Below are 15,395 nucleotides of genomic sequence, written 5' to 3'. Positions count from 1 at the left end.
ACTGCTATAAAACTAATGTTCTCTGGGAGTGGTTATTTGTGGAATGGTTTCTCGTGCGTCCGATTTCACGCTTGAATCTTAAAGCGGTGGCACCTAACAATTCTCGTGGGGCACACTGTCTGCTCTCATGCATCCCCTTAGGTAATGACCCAATTGTTTGCAACGACCTGTGTATAGCATGGACCCCCCCCCCCCCCCCCCCCCCAAAGATGTAGTATGTAATTACTGTAAGCATGTACCGTGGTTATCCATGTCTGAGCCCAGACTCATCTTCATCGGTGGATAATAAATTTGAAAAATAATAAAAGAAAAATCTATTATTATTATTTTTGCGTTAAAGATGCATTGTGCATTAGGTGCATGCAAAATTTCATGATGAATGGACTTCAACGAGCTCTAAAAAAATCAATTTTCAATAGTGCGTTCTTTCAAAGTTCCTTAGTGACCTGATTTTTTTTCTGAGCGCTCCTCAAATGTCCTTTCATCACCAAAATTTGCATGCACTTAGAGCACTAGAGCATCCCACAGTGCTATATTTTTGAACTTATTGTTCATCGGTGGGAGCAGATGAGCTCAAGCTCCGTAACATCGGACTCGCATGTACGGTAACTACTCTGTGTAGCATGGCAACTTCTGAACATGTGGGAAACTTCCCTTTTCTTCTTAGCACGGCAATCCTCTCTGCTGTAGCATGACAAATCCTTGAAATGCATGTAATTTTTCTTTGTTGTAGCATGGACTGAAGGAAACGGCACCTCTTCTGCTTTGCTTACTTTTGGCCAGCATTGGTCTTCGACTTACAGTAGTGTTTGCAGCTCTATTGGAAATAGAATTTCTTTGTCCGTCCATAAAAAGCAAATCCCTAAAAGGCATGGCAATTTTCTCTGTTATAATATGAAAATTATTTCTTCTTATCAGGGCAAACCTATATGTCATAGCACACAAATTTCTCTCTTATAGTATGGCTATTTCTAAATGTTCCGAGAGTGATTTTTGAGGGAACGCTCTCTGGTGCCACCGGTCGCTCGAATGAGTCTTCTTAAAAGAATGTTCATTGGAGCCAGGGTCGACATGTAGGGAACGTTAGCCCCTTCTTATTGTCCAATAGAAATGGATGAACATTCATTTTGTTCTAGATACACATGTTTTTAGAAGTATGCAGAAGTATTTTCTCTGATATGTTTCAAGGTAGGATGCCGAAAACTAAAAATTTCATTATATTTAGATTGATGACATGTAAATTGGTATTTTTATTAGATTACTTAGAAAATGTAACATCGTGTCAAAGTGCTACCTTTAGTGGTATGTAAAATGTATATTAATGGTGTGATCGCCGCTGGTAGTAGGGGCTCACCTCTGACCTAACACCAATGGTGTGATCATCCCTAAACCTTGGACACTAGCCGTACCAGCCCGGCCTGAACCCATTGTGCTTCTGCCCAGCCAGGCCAGTTTTACTTACCATGTTGTGCTTGCCTAAAAAAAACTTACCATGCTGTGCCGTTCTACCATGTCAATGGGAGGCCCAAGCACGTTCCAATGGCCATCGGGCCGCCTTTGGGCTGGGTCAGCCCAATCACGACCCAGTACTAAAAATATACACTTTATCATTTTAAATCAAGATTTTTAACTACAACGCATATATTTTCTTTTATAGATCACTAATTAAGGCATCTTTATTAAAGCACCTTATGAAGTATATAATACATATATATCTGAAAAGAATTAATACATATATTATATATAGGCTCCTAATAATCACAACACACATTTACAGAGATTTCAAACCCAACGGGCCTGGCCGGCCCAAGCATGGCCCACATCACTGTGTCGGGTCATGCCACACATTTTATCAATTATCAGACCCAACCCGACCTGATTTGTCGTGCTCGGTCAACTCGGCCCGTGTTACTTCGTAATCGCTACTCGTCCAAGAGGTTGGTTGGCACCACGAGAACATCATGCGAAACTCAATGTTGATGCAGTAGTAGGCAGGAGGGGACAGTATGGAGCAGTCGGAGCTATCCGCAGGGATTAGACCGGCGGCTTTCTTGGAGCCCCAACATGTGTATACACCAACATAGGCGATCCAACAACTCTCGAAGCTCTAGCAATTAGAGAAGGGCTTGCTCTAGCCGAGGATCTCCACGAAAACCGAATTCATGTCGCATCGGACTACAAAGGGGTAGTAAAAGAAGTTCACAAAGAAATTGGTGCTACCTATGGAGCTATCATCCAGGAGATTAAACTACACTTGTGAGCTTTTATTTCATGTAATTTAGTCCATGAGTTTAGGAGTTTAAATGTTGAGTCTCACAATTTAGCGAAGCATGCTTTAAATCTGGGGGCTAGCCGTCATGTTTGGTTAGGCTAGCCCGATGGAATTCCTTTCGTCCATGTAATGGTTGTGACGGTTTGAATAAAACCTTCGCGAGATTTCCTTAAAAAAACGTCCCAACGTAGAGTTAATTGCAGGGAAGTACCACACTTGGGGTAGTTGTAACGGATCAGTACCACTATTTAGTTTTTTTGCAAGTCAGTACCACGTTTGAGGCTAGTCGTTGCAATACGGGTTAAGCCGCGTATAACTCTGTATTGACGTTGTATCTGACAACCCGGCCCCACCAGTCAGTTGACAAGCCGCCGAACCGGCTCGGCCGGTCTACCTGGTCGAACCCAACTCCATCGAACCCAACTCACTCACTCCCCACGAACCCTAGCCCTCGCCCCGCTCGAGCTCTCGCCCGCCAATTCACCGCCGACCGCCGCGCATTCCCCTGCCGCCACCGCGCCATGGTTCACGAGGATGAGAGCAACGACGACTACTCCACCCTGCAGTACATGAACTCCTCCTCCGACGACAGCATGTTGTACCGGGTGAGTGGTGTAGCTAGGGTTAGGGTTAGGGTTCCTGCTTTGGGGATTTGACTTTGATTTGGGGGGTTTTGGTTCATTTTGCTCCCGCAGATCCCTACCAGCATTGAAGACCAAGACTACATGGGCATTGAGACTGGAACCGTTGTTCCCTGCGAGCAGCATGGGCTGTCATGTGAGAGGCGTGTAGCCTTTGAGGGATTTGATACGGGTAGGAGGTTCTTAGCCTGTCCTCTTAAAGTAAGATTCTGCACTTTCTATGTCTTTGCATTAAAATGAGTTAGTAGTAACCCCACAGTATTTTTAATTGGTAGTAGTTTGGTCCAAGTAAGATTCTGTTCTTGTGATTGCCATTCTTTATCCAATTAGTAGTACTGATGCAGTGATGCTGATCATTGGAGTAGGCATCTGTTAATTTTATATGTGGCCATGAGCTTAGTTTCCAGTGCACATCATTGTTTAAGCTTTGATCCTGATAGTTTAGTGCTTTATGAGTGCTTTATAGTTGTTGTACTTTTTGTAATGATTAAATAAAGTAGATATTTGATTGGGTTGCAGTGCACATGTTGTGTTGTTCTCTAGGTCATTGATTATTGTAGTATAGTATTGAAATACAGTTAGTTAGTTCTGTTGTTCTTTAGTTCTTTATTTAAGATCATATTACTCTATTCTTTAACAAACATAGGTGCTGGATATATTGCAGGAAGGTCAGAATTGTGGTTCTGTTCAATGGGTTGACCCAGAGTGGCCTCCTACAATACAAAATGCATTGTTGAAGCTATGGGAAATGTATCAAGACAGTAGGAGTGATAGAAGGAAGGATAACCTAGAGAGTTCACTCACTATTCACCATTTAACAGAAGAAAAAAATAAACTGGAGGCCAACTATGACAAATTAGTTGAAGATGTTCATGAAATTTTGAATGCCCAAGAGGATAGGGTGCTGGATTTCAGATATTTGCGGTCTAAGAGTGCAGAGGAGAGGAAAGCTGAGGTGATCAACTCAGTTGTCTCAGATATGAAGACAGAGATGGAGAAGAAAGAGGCAGAGATCTTCAAGCTGCAAGGGAAGTATGAAGTCCTTATGAACCTGATGAAAGCACAAGGCACTGTCATCAGGAACATGAAGTTCAACCATTTGAAAGAGAAGGAAGTGCTTAGTGTAGACATGAGGAACTTGCAGTTCCAGGTTGCTGAACTAACTAAGTCTGTGGAGAAGCTAACCCAAGATAATCTCAAGTTGAAGCAGGATGCTGAACTAACCCAGTCTCAGGAAAAGCTCACCCAAGAGAATCTCCAGCTGAAGGATCACATTGGTGATATGAAAAAGGGACATGATAAGCTCATCCAAGAGAATCTCCAGTTGAAGGATCACATGGGTGATCTGAAAAAGGGCCATGACAAGCTCACTAAAGATAGGGCTCAACTCAAGCTTCAGATTGATGATCTATTGAAGGCAGAGGAGAAGAACAAGCAGAACATGAAGGGCATCCAGGCCATCTTGGGTGAATGAACAAGATGAAGCGGCTGCTAAGCTGACCTTTTGTGAAGTAGTATCAATCAATCTGTTCTGTATGTCTGTATGGATCTGTTAGTTTGAATTATGGTTCTGTAAGAATCTATTAAGTATGTTGCTTTAAGTTATGAACTATGTTGAACTCTAGTATGTTGCTATAAGAATCTATTATGGTTATGTTATGTATGGATCTTTTAGTTGGAATTATCTTGCTTTCATAGATGCTTCATAGACTAAAACTTTGGCTATGTTGGGTTCCGTCGACGTCGACAACCCCTAAAGAATAAAACTTTGGCTATGTTGGGTTCCATCGACGTCGACAACCCCTAAAGACTAAAACTTTGGCTATATTGGGTTCCGTCGACATCGACAACCCCTAAAGACTAAAACTTTGGCTATTTTGGGTTCCGTCGACGTTGACAACCCCTGAAGACTAAAACTTTGGCTATTTTGGGTTCCGTCGACGTCGACAACCCCTAAAGACTAAAACTTTGGCTATGTTGGGTTCTGTCGACAACCCCTAAAGACTAAAACTTTGGCATTTTGGGTTCCATCAACGTCAACAACCCCTAAAGAATAAAACTTTGGCTATGTTGGGTTCCGTCGACGTCGACAACCCCTAAAGACTAAAACTTTGGCTATATTGGGTTTCGTCGACGTCGACAACCCCTAAAGACTAAAACTTTGGCTATTTTGGGTTCCGTCGATGTCGACAACCCCTAAAGACTAAAACTTTGGCTATGTTGGGTTCCGTCGACGTCGACAACCCCTAAAGACCAAAATAACAGAAAGAGTACACACATGACCCCCTCATCTCTTTGGGCATAATTGACATAGTTTAGATTCATGACTAATAACAGAGAGAGTACTCTAACAAATAGCATGTCAAACCAAAATAATAATTGTTTTGAAATAGACATAACTTGCCCCCTCATCTCTTGGGGCATCACTGACATAGTTTAGAAACATGACTCATACATAGTAGAAAGAGTACTCTACCAGAAAGCTTGTCAACCCAAAATGATAACTGGTTTGAAACATACATAACTTGCCCCCTCATCTCTTGGGCATAACTGCCATAGTTTAGAAACATGACACATGACACTCAGGTATTTCCACTTGTAGTAAAAAAGGACATCCATCCAGTATGAGTTGTAGGACCAGCAGAAGTTGAAGCACCAGAAGTGGAAGGTGCAGCATGTGCTCTTGGTGCAGCATGTGCTCTTGCTGGTGCAACCTGTGCTTCATCAACATTCCTTGATCTTCTAGATGCCTTGCAAAAATGAAGGAAACATGAAGAGAAGGAAACATATAATAAATATAAAACATAATACTAGTTAACAAGGTGCTTACCACATGCTTATTTTTTCTCAAAGCCAACTCTGGTTTCAATTGTTTGCTGCAGCTGGTGTATCTATGGCCTTGCAGCCCACAGTTGCTGCATGTTATAGTGGCCATTCTTGAACTCTCCTTTGGCTTTGGAACCTCAAATCTGCCCTTTACTTTATCCTCTTTTCTTTCTTTCTTCCACTCTTCACATAAAATTTAGGTGGCTCTATGTCTGGTCCTGTTGACTTTGTCCAATCATGTTCACGAGGAACATGATATATCATTGGTTCATATGCTGCTAGGTAAAATGGTTATTTGAAGAATTTGCACACATAGTCCTCTGGAAACCTTTTTGCCTTGTTAATTGCTGACATTGCATGGTTGCATGGTGTGCCACTCAGGTCCCACTTTCTGCAACCACATGTATGAAGTTCCAAGTTGATAGCATGTGGTTGCTGCCCACTAGTTACTTGCCATAGATTAACACCAGCTTGAATGGGTTACAGAATCTGGCCCTTTCCTTTTCCACCTCTAACTTCTCAGCATAATTGGGTGTGATCTCCCACAGAGCTGCCTTTCCACTCTATCTATTCCTATGCCACCTCACCATCTGCTTATTATTAATACCATCAACCATAGTCATAGTAGGTTTTTTCCTAAAATCAAGGATGTACTTGTTGAACACCTCAGATAGGTTGTTAACAACAAAGTCTGTCTTACAGTTTGTGTCAAAAGCATGCCTAGCCCAGAATCTTGCAGGTATTCCACTCAGCCACTTCCAAGCTTCCTCACTCTCATTTTTAGATCATTCATTGCAATGTCAAACTTGTGTTGGTTATAAGCATAACTAGCATTATACATGCATTTCTTAAGATCTTCTCCCCTAAACCCAACATTCTGGAAGTTTGCATACAAGTGTCTAAGGCAAAATCATTGGTGGCAGTTTGGAAATACTTGATTAATTGCATTTAGTAGGCCCTGTTGACATAGCATATCATACTAAGCTACTGACATCATAGTATAAGGACCAAATTTGCATTAAGATAAACAAGAGGATGCATTCATCGCTTCTATCTATCAGACATGGTTGTATAAGGACCAAATTGTCCAACTTCTCCTCCTAGACATATCTTCAGTCGGTGCAGAAACCAACACCAATTTTATGTATCCTCTTGTCCAACAATACCAAATGCCAGTGGGAAAATGTTGTTGTTGCCATCTCTGCTGGTGGCAGCAAGTATTTGAGCTCCAGTGGTGAGCTTAATAAAGCAGCCATCAACACCTATATTGCATTTGTAAGACCAAATTCAGTAACTATATGAAACTATCAAACTATTCTATATATGTCATCTACAAAAATTTATACACAATTCTATATATGTCATATAAAATCAAGGAGCTAGTTTATTCACTATATAACACTACTAAACATACTTAAGCTATACATGTAACTAACCTACTAAATAAAGCTCTAAAATAAAGCATATGAAACATATAAAACAGGTCACTAACCTATGAATGGTCTGCATCCACTGAGAAAGCCCTCCCTTGCTCCATTGATGCAGAAGAACATAGCATAAAACCTTGGTCCTGGATGTGGTATTTTTGTAGTAGGTTTTGGGGTTACAGTTGTAACTATAACTCTACTCCCAGGGTTTGTATCCATGATTGCTTGAGCATAGTCCCTCAGCCTGGGATACTGTTTCTTGTGCTCTCCTAAAATAGCCTCTACAGCAAGGTTTTTGGCCCTATAGGCCATGTGCTTGGGCACATCAACACCATACTTCTCATTGCAGTTGTCAATCAGAGTCAAAATACTTGTGTTTCGATCAGACCTAAACAGTGACTCATATGTCTATGCAAGCCACTTTGCACTAACCCTTGATGTCTCTATAGTGCTAGGGCAAGTGTGCTGCAGCCTCATTTTTTATTGAAAATGTCTTCTCCCCTTTGGTAACTGCTGCAACTATGAAGAACTGACAATGCTCTTGTTTGCATTCAACAACTATCCTTTTGTCTGAGTTTCTATGATACCTAAAATTTCTGGCATGTGTAATGTGCAAGCTCAACAGAGCATCTCTGAATTGCTGCTGGTATTTGAAACACATGTGCATACATAACTGTTGATGCGGTTGCTCCAGTTTTTCATTGTACCATATCCTTGCTGGCCTTTTCATGGCCCTACTATTCCTTCCTTTTGGTAGGACAAATGCTAGTGGCTCAAATTCATCATCTTCACTATCCAATAGCAACCCAGTATCTTCTTCATCTGATGATGGTCTGAAATCTGGTTTCAAGTCCTCTAACACATTAGAATGTGTCCTAGTGGTGGGCCCTCTCCTAACTGACAGCTTTTGCCTCTTTTTACCAGCTGCTTTCATGGGTGGTTCCTTCTCCTTCTCAGAATCTTCCTCCTCATCCTCCTCAATCTCAAACAACTCCTCAACCTCAGTGTCACCCTCATAGTGTAGTTGTTCCTTATCTAAATCTTCATCTGAATCTGCATCCTCTTCTAGTTCTACATCTGCTAGCCTCTTTCCCTCTATTATCTCTGTGTCTTCAGCAATCATGTACTTCTTCATGCAGAAAGGGTTGTTGTCACTGTCATATGCCCCTTGAGATTCATCATTACTCTTATATCCCTCCTCTTCCTATTCTTCCATCACAGATTTGAGCTTCCTCTTGCTGACATTTCTGCTCTCTTGTGTGCACATACCAGTAAGTTGTACTAGTGCATTACTGTTGCTGCTTTGACTCTCATAAACAACACCATGATCATTAACAACAAGCACAGGAGGATCTCTTAGATCATACACAACAGGTTCTTCATATAGAACTGTGGCTAATTTTTCCTCACTAACATGACATGCAGTACTGACAAATGTTGTGGCCCTGACTAACAAGTTCAGAACTAAACTGTCCTCATTCTGCTTCTTAATTTTCTGCAACTTGATGTTTGTGTCTATCAAATCTAGGGCATGCTCTCTCTGCACTCCTATGCCTGTATTCCCCATGTGGTACAATTCATCACTGAAGTTAAATCCTTGTGTTCGCATCAGTTCATACAAATTCAAATATGTGACATCTGAGTTGCATATCTTCCTATCCAAATTATGCTGAGCATAGAAGTGAATCCTAACATCCCAAACAGCATCATCCAAACTACAATGGACAGCAAAATTTCAGTAAACCTAACCCTAGCCCGAATCATAGCACAAATGAGAGAGTAGAGAGGGAGAGGAAAAAACACTTACAGTAGGCCACCCAATCCATGGCTCCAGTGATGGCTCATGGTAGGGTTGGCCACCCAGATCTCAGCCAGCCGCAGTCGCTGCTCCATGGACAACGGCGCCTCCATGCCCTCGTCGTCGTCGCTGTAGTAAACTGACGAACTGGACTCCTCGCCGTTGACTTTGATTCCTCTGTGCGCATCGCTCGCGAGTCCGGGGAGGTCTCCGTACCCGCCCACAATGCCACCGCTGCTCCGGCCACCGCCAGAGCCGCCGCCGCCACAGCCGCCGCCGCCGCCACCCGGACTAGCCATCGCGAGGATAGGGAGAGGGAGAGGGAGAGGAGAGAACTGCTAGGGTTCGACCGAGACAAGACCGACCGAGCTGGGTCCGTCCTAGCCACCCGAGCGACGCACCGGTTCGGCGGCTTGTCAACTGACTGGTGGAGCCGGGTTGTCAGATACAGCGTCAATACAGAGTTATACGCGGCTTAGCCCGTATTGCAACGACTAGCCTCAAACGTGATACTGACTTGCCAAAAAACTGAATAGTGGTACTGATCTGTTACAACTGCCCCAAGTGTGATACTTCCCTGCAATTAACTCCCCACCGTACTGCTTAAACAGTGTCGTCTTGCGCCAAAGTATCATCCAGCTAGCCCGTCTGCAGCACTGCGTGCCATCGGTGTGGTCAGGCTTGTCCTTTTTGTTAACACAGTACAAACATATATACACCCATTTATAAATACGTACACATATTCTATTTTTATGAGCATCTTCGAGATATTGAGTTGATATCATGTTTAGATTGACAAAGGTGATCAGGCTTGTCGTATTGAGACAGCCAGTCGTTCGTACCCCATGTGTCACGCAACGTTGATCGCGCTGCCGTCCCTAATAAAAGAGTACCCGGTCCACATCTGATTACCAGTGGACTTTAGCCAGCTCCTCACAGGATCAAGCAAGAAGAGAAGACGACATCTCGATCACAGGCCATGGCCATGGGTGAGGAGGCCGCGGCCACGGTCACGGCGGCGGCGACCTTGTCTGCGGCCCACTTGCTCATCATATGCAACCCGTCGCAGGGCAACGTCAACCCCATGCTGCGCCTGGGCAAGCGCCTCGCGGCCAAGGGTCTCTTGATCACCTTCTCATCGACCTCCGATGTTGGAGCGAAGATCACAGCCTCCTCCGGGGTGGAAGATGGCGGCGACGGCGTGTCGCTCGGCCTTGGCCGCATCCGGTTCGAGTTCCTAGACGACCATTTCGACGGGAAGGAGGAGCTGAAGTTCAACGACCTGATGACGCACCTGGAGACGGCCGGGCCGCCGGCGTTCGCGAAGCTGCTGAGGCGCCAGGAGGAGGCGGGACGGCCTGTCGCGTGCGTCGTCGTGAACCCGTTCATCCCGTGGGCGATGGACGTCGCCGAAGCCGCCGGCATCCCCTATGCGGTGCTCTGGGTGCAGTCCTGCGCGGTATTCTCGCTCTACTACCACCACGTGCACGGGCTCTTGGACCTCCCGGCCGAGGACGACCTCGACGCTCGAGTCAAGCTCCCGGGACTCCCGGCGCTGTCTGTCACCGACGTGCCGTCGTTCCTGTTGCCGTCGAACCCCTACTGCTACAAGCTCTTCACCGAGGCGATACTGAGGCAGTTCCGCGCCATCCACAAGCCGTCGTGGGTGTTCGTCAACTCCTTCTCCGAGCTGGAGCGCGACGTGGTCAACTCTCTCCAGAGCGTCTCGCCGCGGCCTCCCCTGCTCATCCCCGTCGGTCCACTCGTCGAGCTGGAGGAGGAGGCCGCCGTGCGCGGCGACATGATGAAGCCGGCGGACGAGTGCGTGGGGTGGCTGGACACGCAGGCGCCGCGCTCCGTCGTGTACGCGTCTCTCGGCAGCATGGCGGTGCTGTCCGCCGAGGAGCTGGCCGAGATGGCGCACGGGCTCGCGTCCACCGGCCGCCCCTTCCTGTGGGTAGTTCGGCCGGACAACAGCGCGTTGCTCCCGGAGGGTTACCTGAACTCCGTCGCCGGGCGCGGCATGGTTGTGCCGTGGAGCCCGCAGGACCTCGTGCTCGCGCACCCGTCCACGGCGTGCTACCTCACGCACTGCGGCTGGAACTCTACGCTGGAGACGCTCGCCGCGGGGGTCCCCGTGGCGGCCTTCCCGATGTGGGGCGACCAGTGCACGGACGCTAAGTATCTGGTTGAGGAGCTCAAGATGGGCGTGCGCGTCCGCGCGCCGCTGCGGCGGGACGCCGTGCGCGATGCCTTGGAGAACGTTGTGGCTGGGCCCGACGCCGGCGCGATGCTCGACAACGCCAGGGCGTGGAGCGCGGTGGCGAGGGCGGCCGTGGCGCCCGGCGGGTCGTCGGACCGCCACATACAGGCCTTCGTGGACGAGTTCCTTATTAGTGTTTCAAGTTCAAGATAGTATGGTTTCAGTAGAAATTAAGCCGACGTGTGCTGGTTTTCAATTTCAGTTTCACGAAAATTTTAGTACCAACCGAAATCACAGTGAATTTCAGTTATTTCAGTCTCTATTTCGTCCAAATGACCGAAATATTCACTTGAATTCAGTTACATATTTGAAAAAAATATCAGTGAATTCCATCAAAATATCTGCAAAAAATGAAAACCACTGCTGCGTTCAGGTGGGGCCAATTACTGTTTTCGTTTTCCTTGGCTACCCCGTTTCGTGGGATGGCACCAGCTAGCGCTTCAGGATAGTGGCGAATGGTAGAATCGGTCACGATTTGCCAAGTCATTGTGTACCAAGGAATAGAAAACAAGAAGAAAAGATACAAATTTACGTCAGTGCGTGCGTCAATCGTGTGCAAGGACGTCATATTCCATGAGTGGGCTTCAGAGTAAACGGTAATAATTCATAATAATTATGTAAGTTGACTGAATTTGTAATTTAGCTAAGTCGATTTTATGAGAAGAACAACAACTGAAGGTGGAAGAAAACTCGAGGAAGAAGAAAGAAGGACAATTGTTGGATCTTAATCTAATGGCTTAGAAAATCGGCTTGCACAAATTTTTTCAGAGACTAACCATGAACAAGTTCAAAAGACAGAAAGCAAATGCAGACGGTCACCCCTAAATAGTTCAGCTCGCGTCTGCTTAATTTATCGACTTATTCTGCTTAATTTGTCTATGTACAATAGGGCCCCAACGATGATATTTGCTTGGATAACATGCACGAAATGATGTGACATGAAAATAATAAAATTGATTTGATTCATTCCATAGATATTAAGCTATAACATGTATTTATGATTAATAAACTAGCAAAATATTCATGCGTTGCTACGGGATGAAACAATATTTCAATAGTGCTGGTGTGTGACCGATTGCCCTTGTCAGCGGTGGCCTTGGCTGTGCTGTGATGACATTGGTGGCTAATTATTCTAGGTGTGTGTGAAGCGGTAGAGTCGGCGTACATCAGGCTGGCAATGGGGATTGCCCAGGTGGGTATTGGACTCTCATCCCCGTCCCCGCGACAGCCTTTTCATGCCCGTCCTCATCCCCATACCTGTCTGCGGGGATAAAAATATTCTCATCCCCATCCCCGTCGTTTTTTTTATCCAATGAAGAAACCCATACACGCAATCAACAAAAAAAATGATGACTTTTCAGTAAAAAAATAGCATTTTGGCATAATAAATAATATGATGTGGCTAGGTTGTGGTTTTCTTATGCTTTTTGGCCAAAGGGTGGGAATTACATGGTTGGAAATTTGAGTGGGTAAGGGCAGGAATTACATGGGGTCTACTAATTTTAGAGCCCATCTGTAAGGCCTTCACGGGTAAGGTGGTTAACGGGCACGAGTAATGATATCCCATCCACATCCCTGTGTTGCGCGCTGAGTAAGATATTTGACTCACCAGCTTTCCCGTGGGCATTCAAACTCGCAATCCCCGTCCCCTCATAGAGCAATTACCCACGGAGATGTGAGTAAGGTTAACCATTGCCAGCTTGAGGCGTACATCATTGATGCAGATTCCAACATCTAGGATTTACAACCTCCCAACCATGAGAATTTTCCCTCGAAGAAAGATCAAACGGACGACCTTTCTGCCGGTATCTGCTACTTGTGAGCTGCGTTGGGATTTTCCCGAAGAAGAGAGGATGATGCAGTACGGTAGAGATAAATATTTCTCTCAGTTGTGAAACCAAGGTTATCAATCCAGTAGGAGAACCAAGCGACACTATGTAGTAAACAACACCTGCACACAAACAACAAATATTTGCAACTCAACGCGTAGAGGGGTTGTCAATCCCTCAACGGAATTGAGAAAGATTAAGTTGTATAGGATTTGATAAATAGATCTAACTAAACTACAAAATAAAATAAATAAAAGAAAATTGCAGCAAGGTATTTTTAGGATTTTATATGATAAAAGATAGACCCCGGGGCCATAGTTTTCACTAGAGACTTCTCTTGAGAAAATAACATACGGTGGGTAAACAAATTACTGTTGAGCAATTGATAGAAAATCAAATAATTATGACGATATCCAAGGAAATGATCATACATAGGCGTCACGTCCAAGATTAGTAGACCGAAGCGATTATGCATCTACTACTATTACTCCACACATCGACCGCTATCCAGCATGCATCTAGTGTATTAAGTTCATGAAAAAACGGAGTAATGCATTAGGCAAGATGACATGATGTTGACAAGATAAACTCAGGTATGAATAAACCCCATCTTGGTACCCTTAATAGCAACGATACATGCGTGCCATGTCTCTTTCTGTCACTGAGATTGAGCATCGCAAGATCGAACCCATCACAAAGCACCTCTTCCCATGGCAAGATAAATCAATCTAGTTTGCCAAACCAAACCAATAAATCAGAGAAGAAATACGAGGCTATATTAATCATGCATAAAAGAGTTCAAACCCAAATAATATTCATGGATAGATCTGATCATAAACTCACAATTCATTGGATCTTTGCAAACAAACCGCAAAAGGGAATTATATCGGATATAACTCCAAGAACATCAAGGAGAACATTGTATTGAAGAGCATCAAGATAGAAGAAGTCATCTAGCTACTAACTATGGACCCGTGGGTCTGTGGTAAACTACTCACGCTCATCAGAGAGGCAAAAAGGTTGATGAAGAACCCCTTTGTGATCGTTTCCCCCTCCGGCGGAGTACCGAAGAAGGCCTTCAGATGGGAGCTCTCGAGAACAAAGGCTTGCGACGGTGGAAAAAGTATTTCGTGGACTCCCCCGAGGGTTTTTTGATTTATGGGTTATAGAGGTGGGATTAGGTCAAACGGAGCCTCAGGGGCCCCACCACCCATCAGGGCGTGCCGACCCCCCTGGGCGCGCCCTGGTGGGTGGTGGTCCCATGCTCCCACGTCTGGTCCTCTCCCGAAGCTTCTAGTGTTCCATGTCCATAAAAAAATCTCCAAAAAGTTTCGTGGCATTTGGACTTCGTTTGATACTGATATTCTGCAAAACCAAAAACAACAACTAGCACTGGGCACTAGGTTAATAAGTTAGTCCCAAAAAATGATATAAAGTTGCTTGTAAATGTATATAAAACATCCAAGATTGATACTTTAATAGCACTAGAGCTAAGCGGTGTTGGAGTAGAGAACGAAGGATCGCCTCGTGGCGTGGAGCAACTTGCGGAAAGAGGGAGGGAGGGCGAAGCCATCGACACAGAAAAGATGTGTTTCAAGGAGGTATGATACGTCCATTTTGCAACATGTTTTCCTACTGTTATTTATAATCTTTTTATGCATAATAATGCTTTTTAGAGTAATTCTAATGCCTTTCTCTCACAATATGCAAGGTTCACACAAAGAGGGAGAATTCCGGCACCTGGAAATCTGAACCTGAAAAAGCTACATCGGGCTACCTATTCTGCACAGCTCCAAATGAGTGAAACTTCACGAAGAATTTTATGGAATAAATAAGAATTATTGGAGCAAATAACTACCAGAGGGGGCCCACCAGGTGGGCACAACCCACTTGGGCGCGCCAGGGAGCCCAGACGTGTCCTGGTGGGTTGTGCCCTCCTCGGCCCACCTCCGGTGCCCCTCTTCTGGTATATAAGTCATTTTGACCTAGAAAAATAAATTAGGAGAGGACTTTTGGAATGAAGCGCCACCGTCTCGAGGCGGAACTTGGGCAGGAGCACTTTTGCCCTCCAGCGGAGCGATTCCGCCGGGGGAACTTACCTCCCGTAGGGGGAAAGCATCGTCATCATCATCACCAACAACTATCCCATCTTGGGGTGGGTAATATCCATCAACATCTTCAACAACGCCATTTGCTCTCAAACCCTAGTTCATCTCTTGTGTTTAATATTTGTACCGGAACAATAGATTGGTACTTGTGGGTGACTAGTAGTGTTGATTACATCTTGCAGTTCATTACTATATGGTTTATTTGGTGGAAGATTATATGTTCAGATCCAT

The 15,395-nt window shown here is 44.9% G+C and overlaps 1 protein-coding gene across 1 annotated transcript; it reads left to right on the top strand.

Moving 5' to 3' along the window:
* The first annotated feature begins 9,837 nt into the window (after nucleotides 1–9,837).
* LOC123066254 (gallate 1-beta-glucosyltransferase 84A24) lies at nucleotides 9,838–11,468 on the top strand. Its single transcript, XM_044489374.1, has one exon. The coding sequence runs from the start codon at nucleotides 9,944–9,946 to the stop codon at nucleotides 11,378–11,380; it is 1,437 nt and encodes a 478-aa protein (XP_044345309.1). The 5' UTR covers nucleotides 9,838–9,943; the 3' UTR covers nucleotides 11,381–11,468.
* The last annotated feature ends 3,927 nt before the right edge of the window (nucleotides 11,469–15,395 follow it).

This window comes from Triticum aestivum, chromosome 3B, assembly GCF_018294505.1.
Source record: "Triticum aestivum cultivar Chinese Spring chromosome 3B, IWGSC CS RefSeq v2.1, whole genome shotgun sequence".
Taxonomy (NCBI): Eukaryota; Viridiplantae; Streptophyta; class Magnoliopsida; order Poales; family Poaceae; genus Triticum; species Triticum aestivum.
The sequence above is the reverse complement of the archived record's forward strand: the minus strand, read 5'-3'. Positions and strand labels throughout refer to the sequence as shown.

Excerpts from the sequence above, each read along its gene's own strand:
- LOC123066254 (XM_044489374.1), top strand. The coding sequence starts at position 9,944 with ATGGCCATGGGTGAGGAGGCCGCGGCCACGGTCACGGCGGCGGCGACC.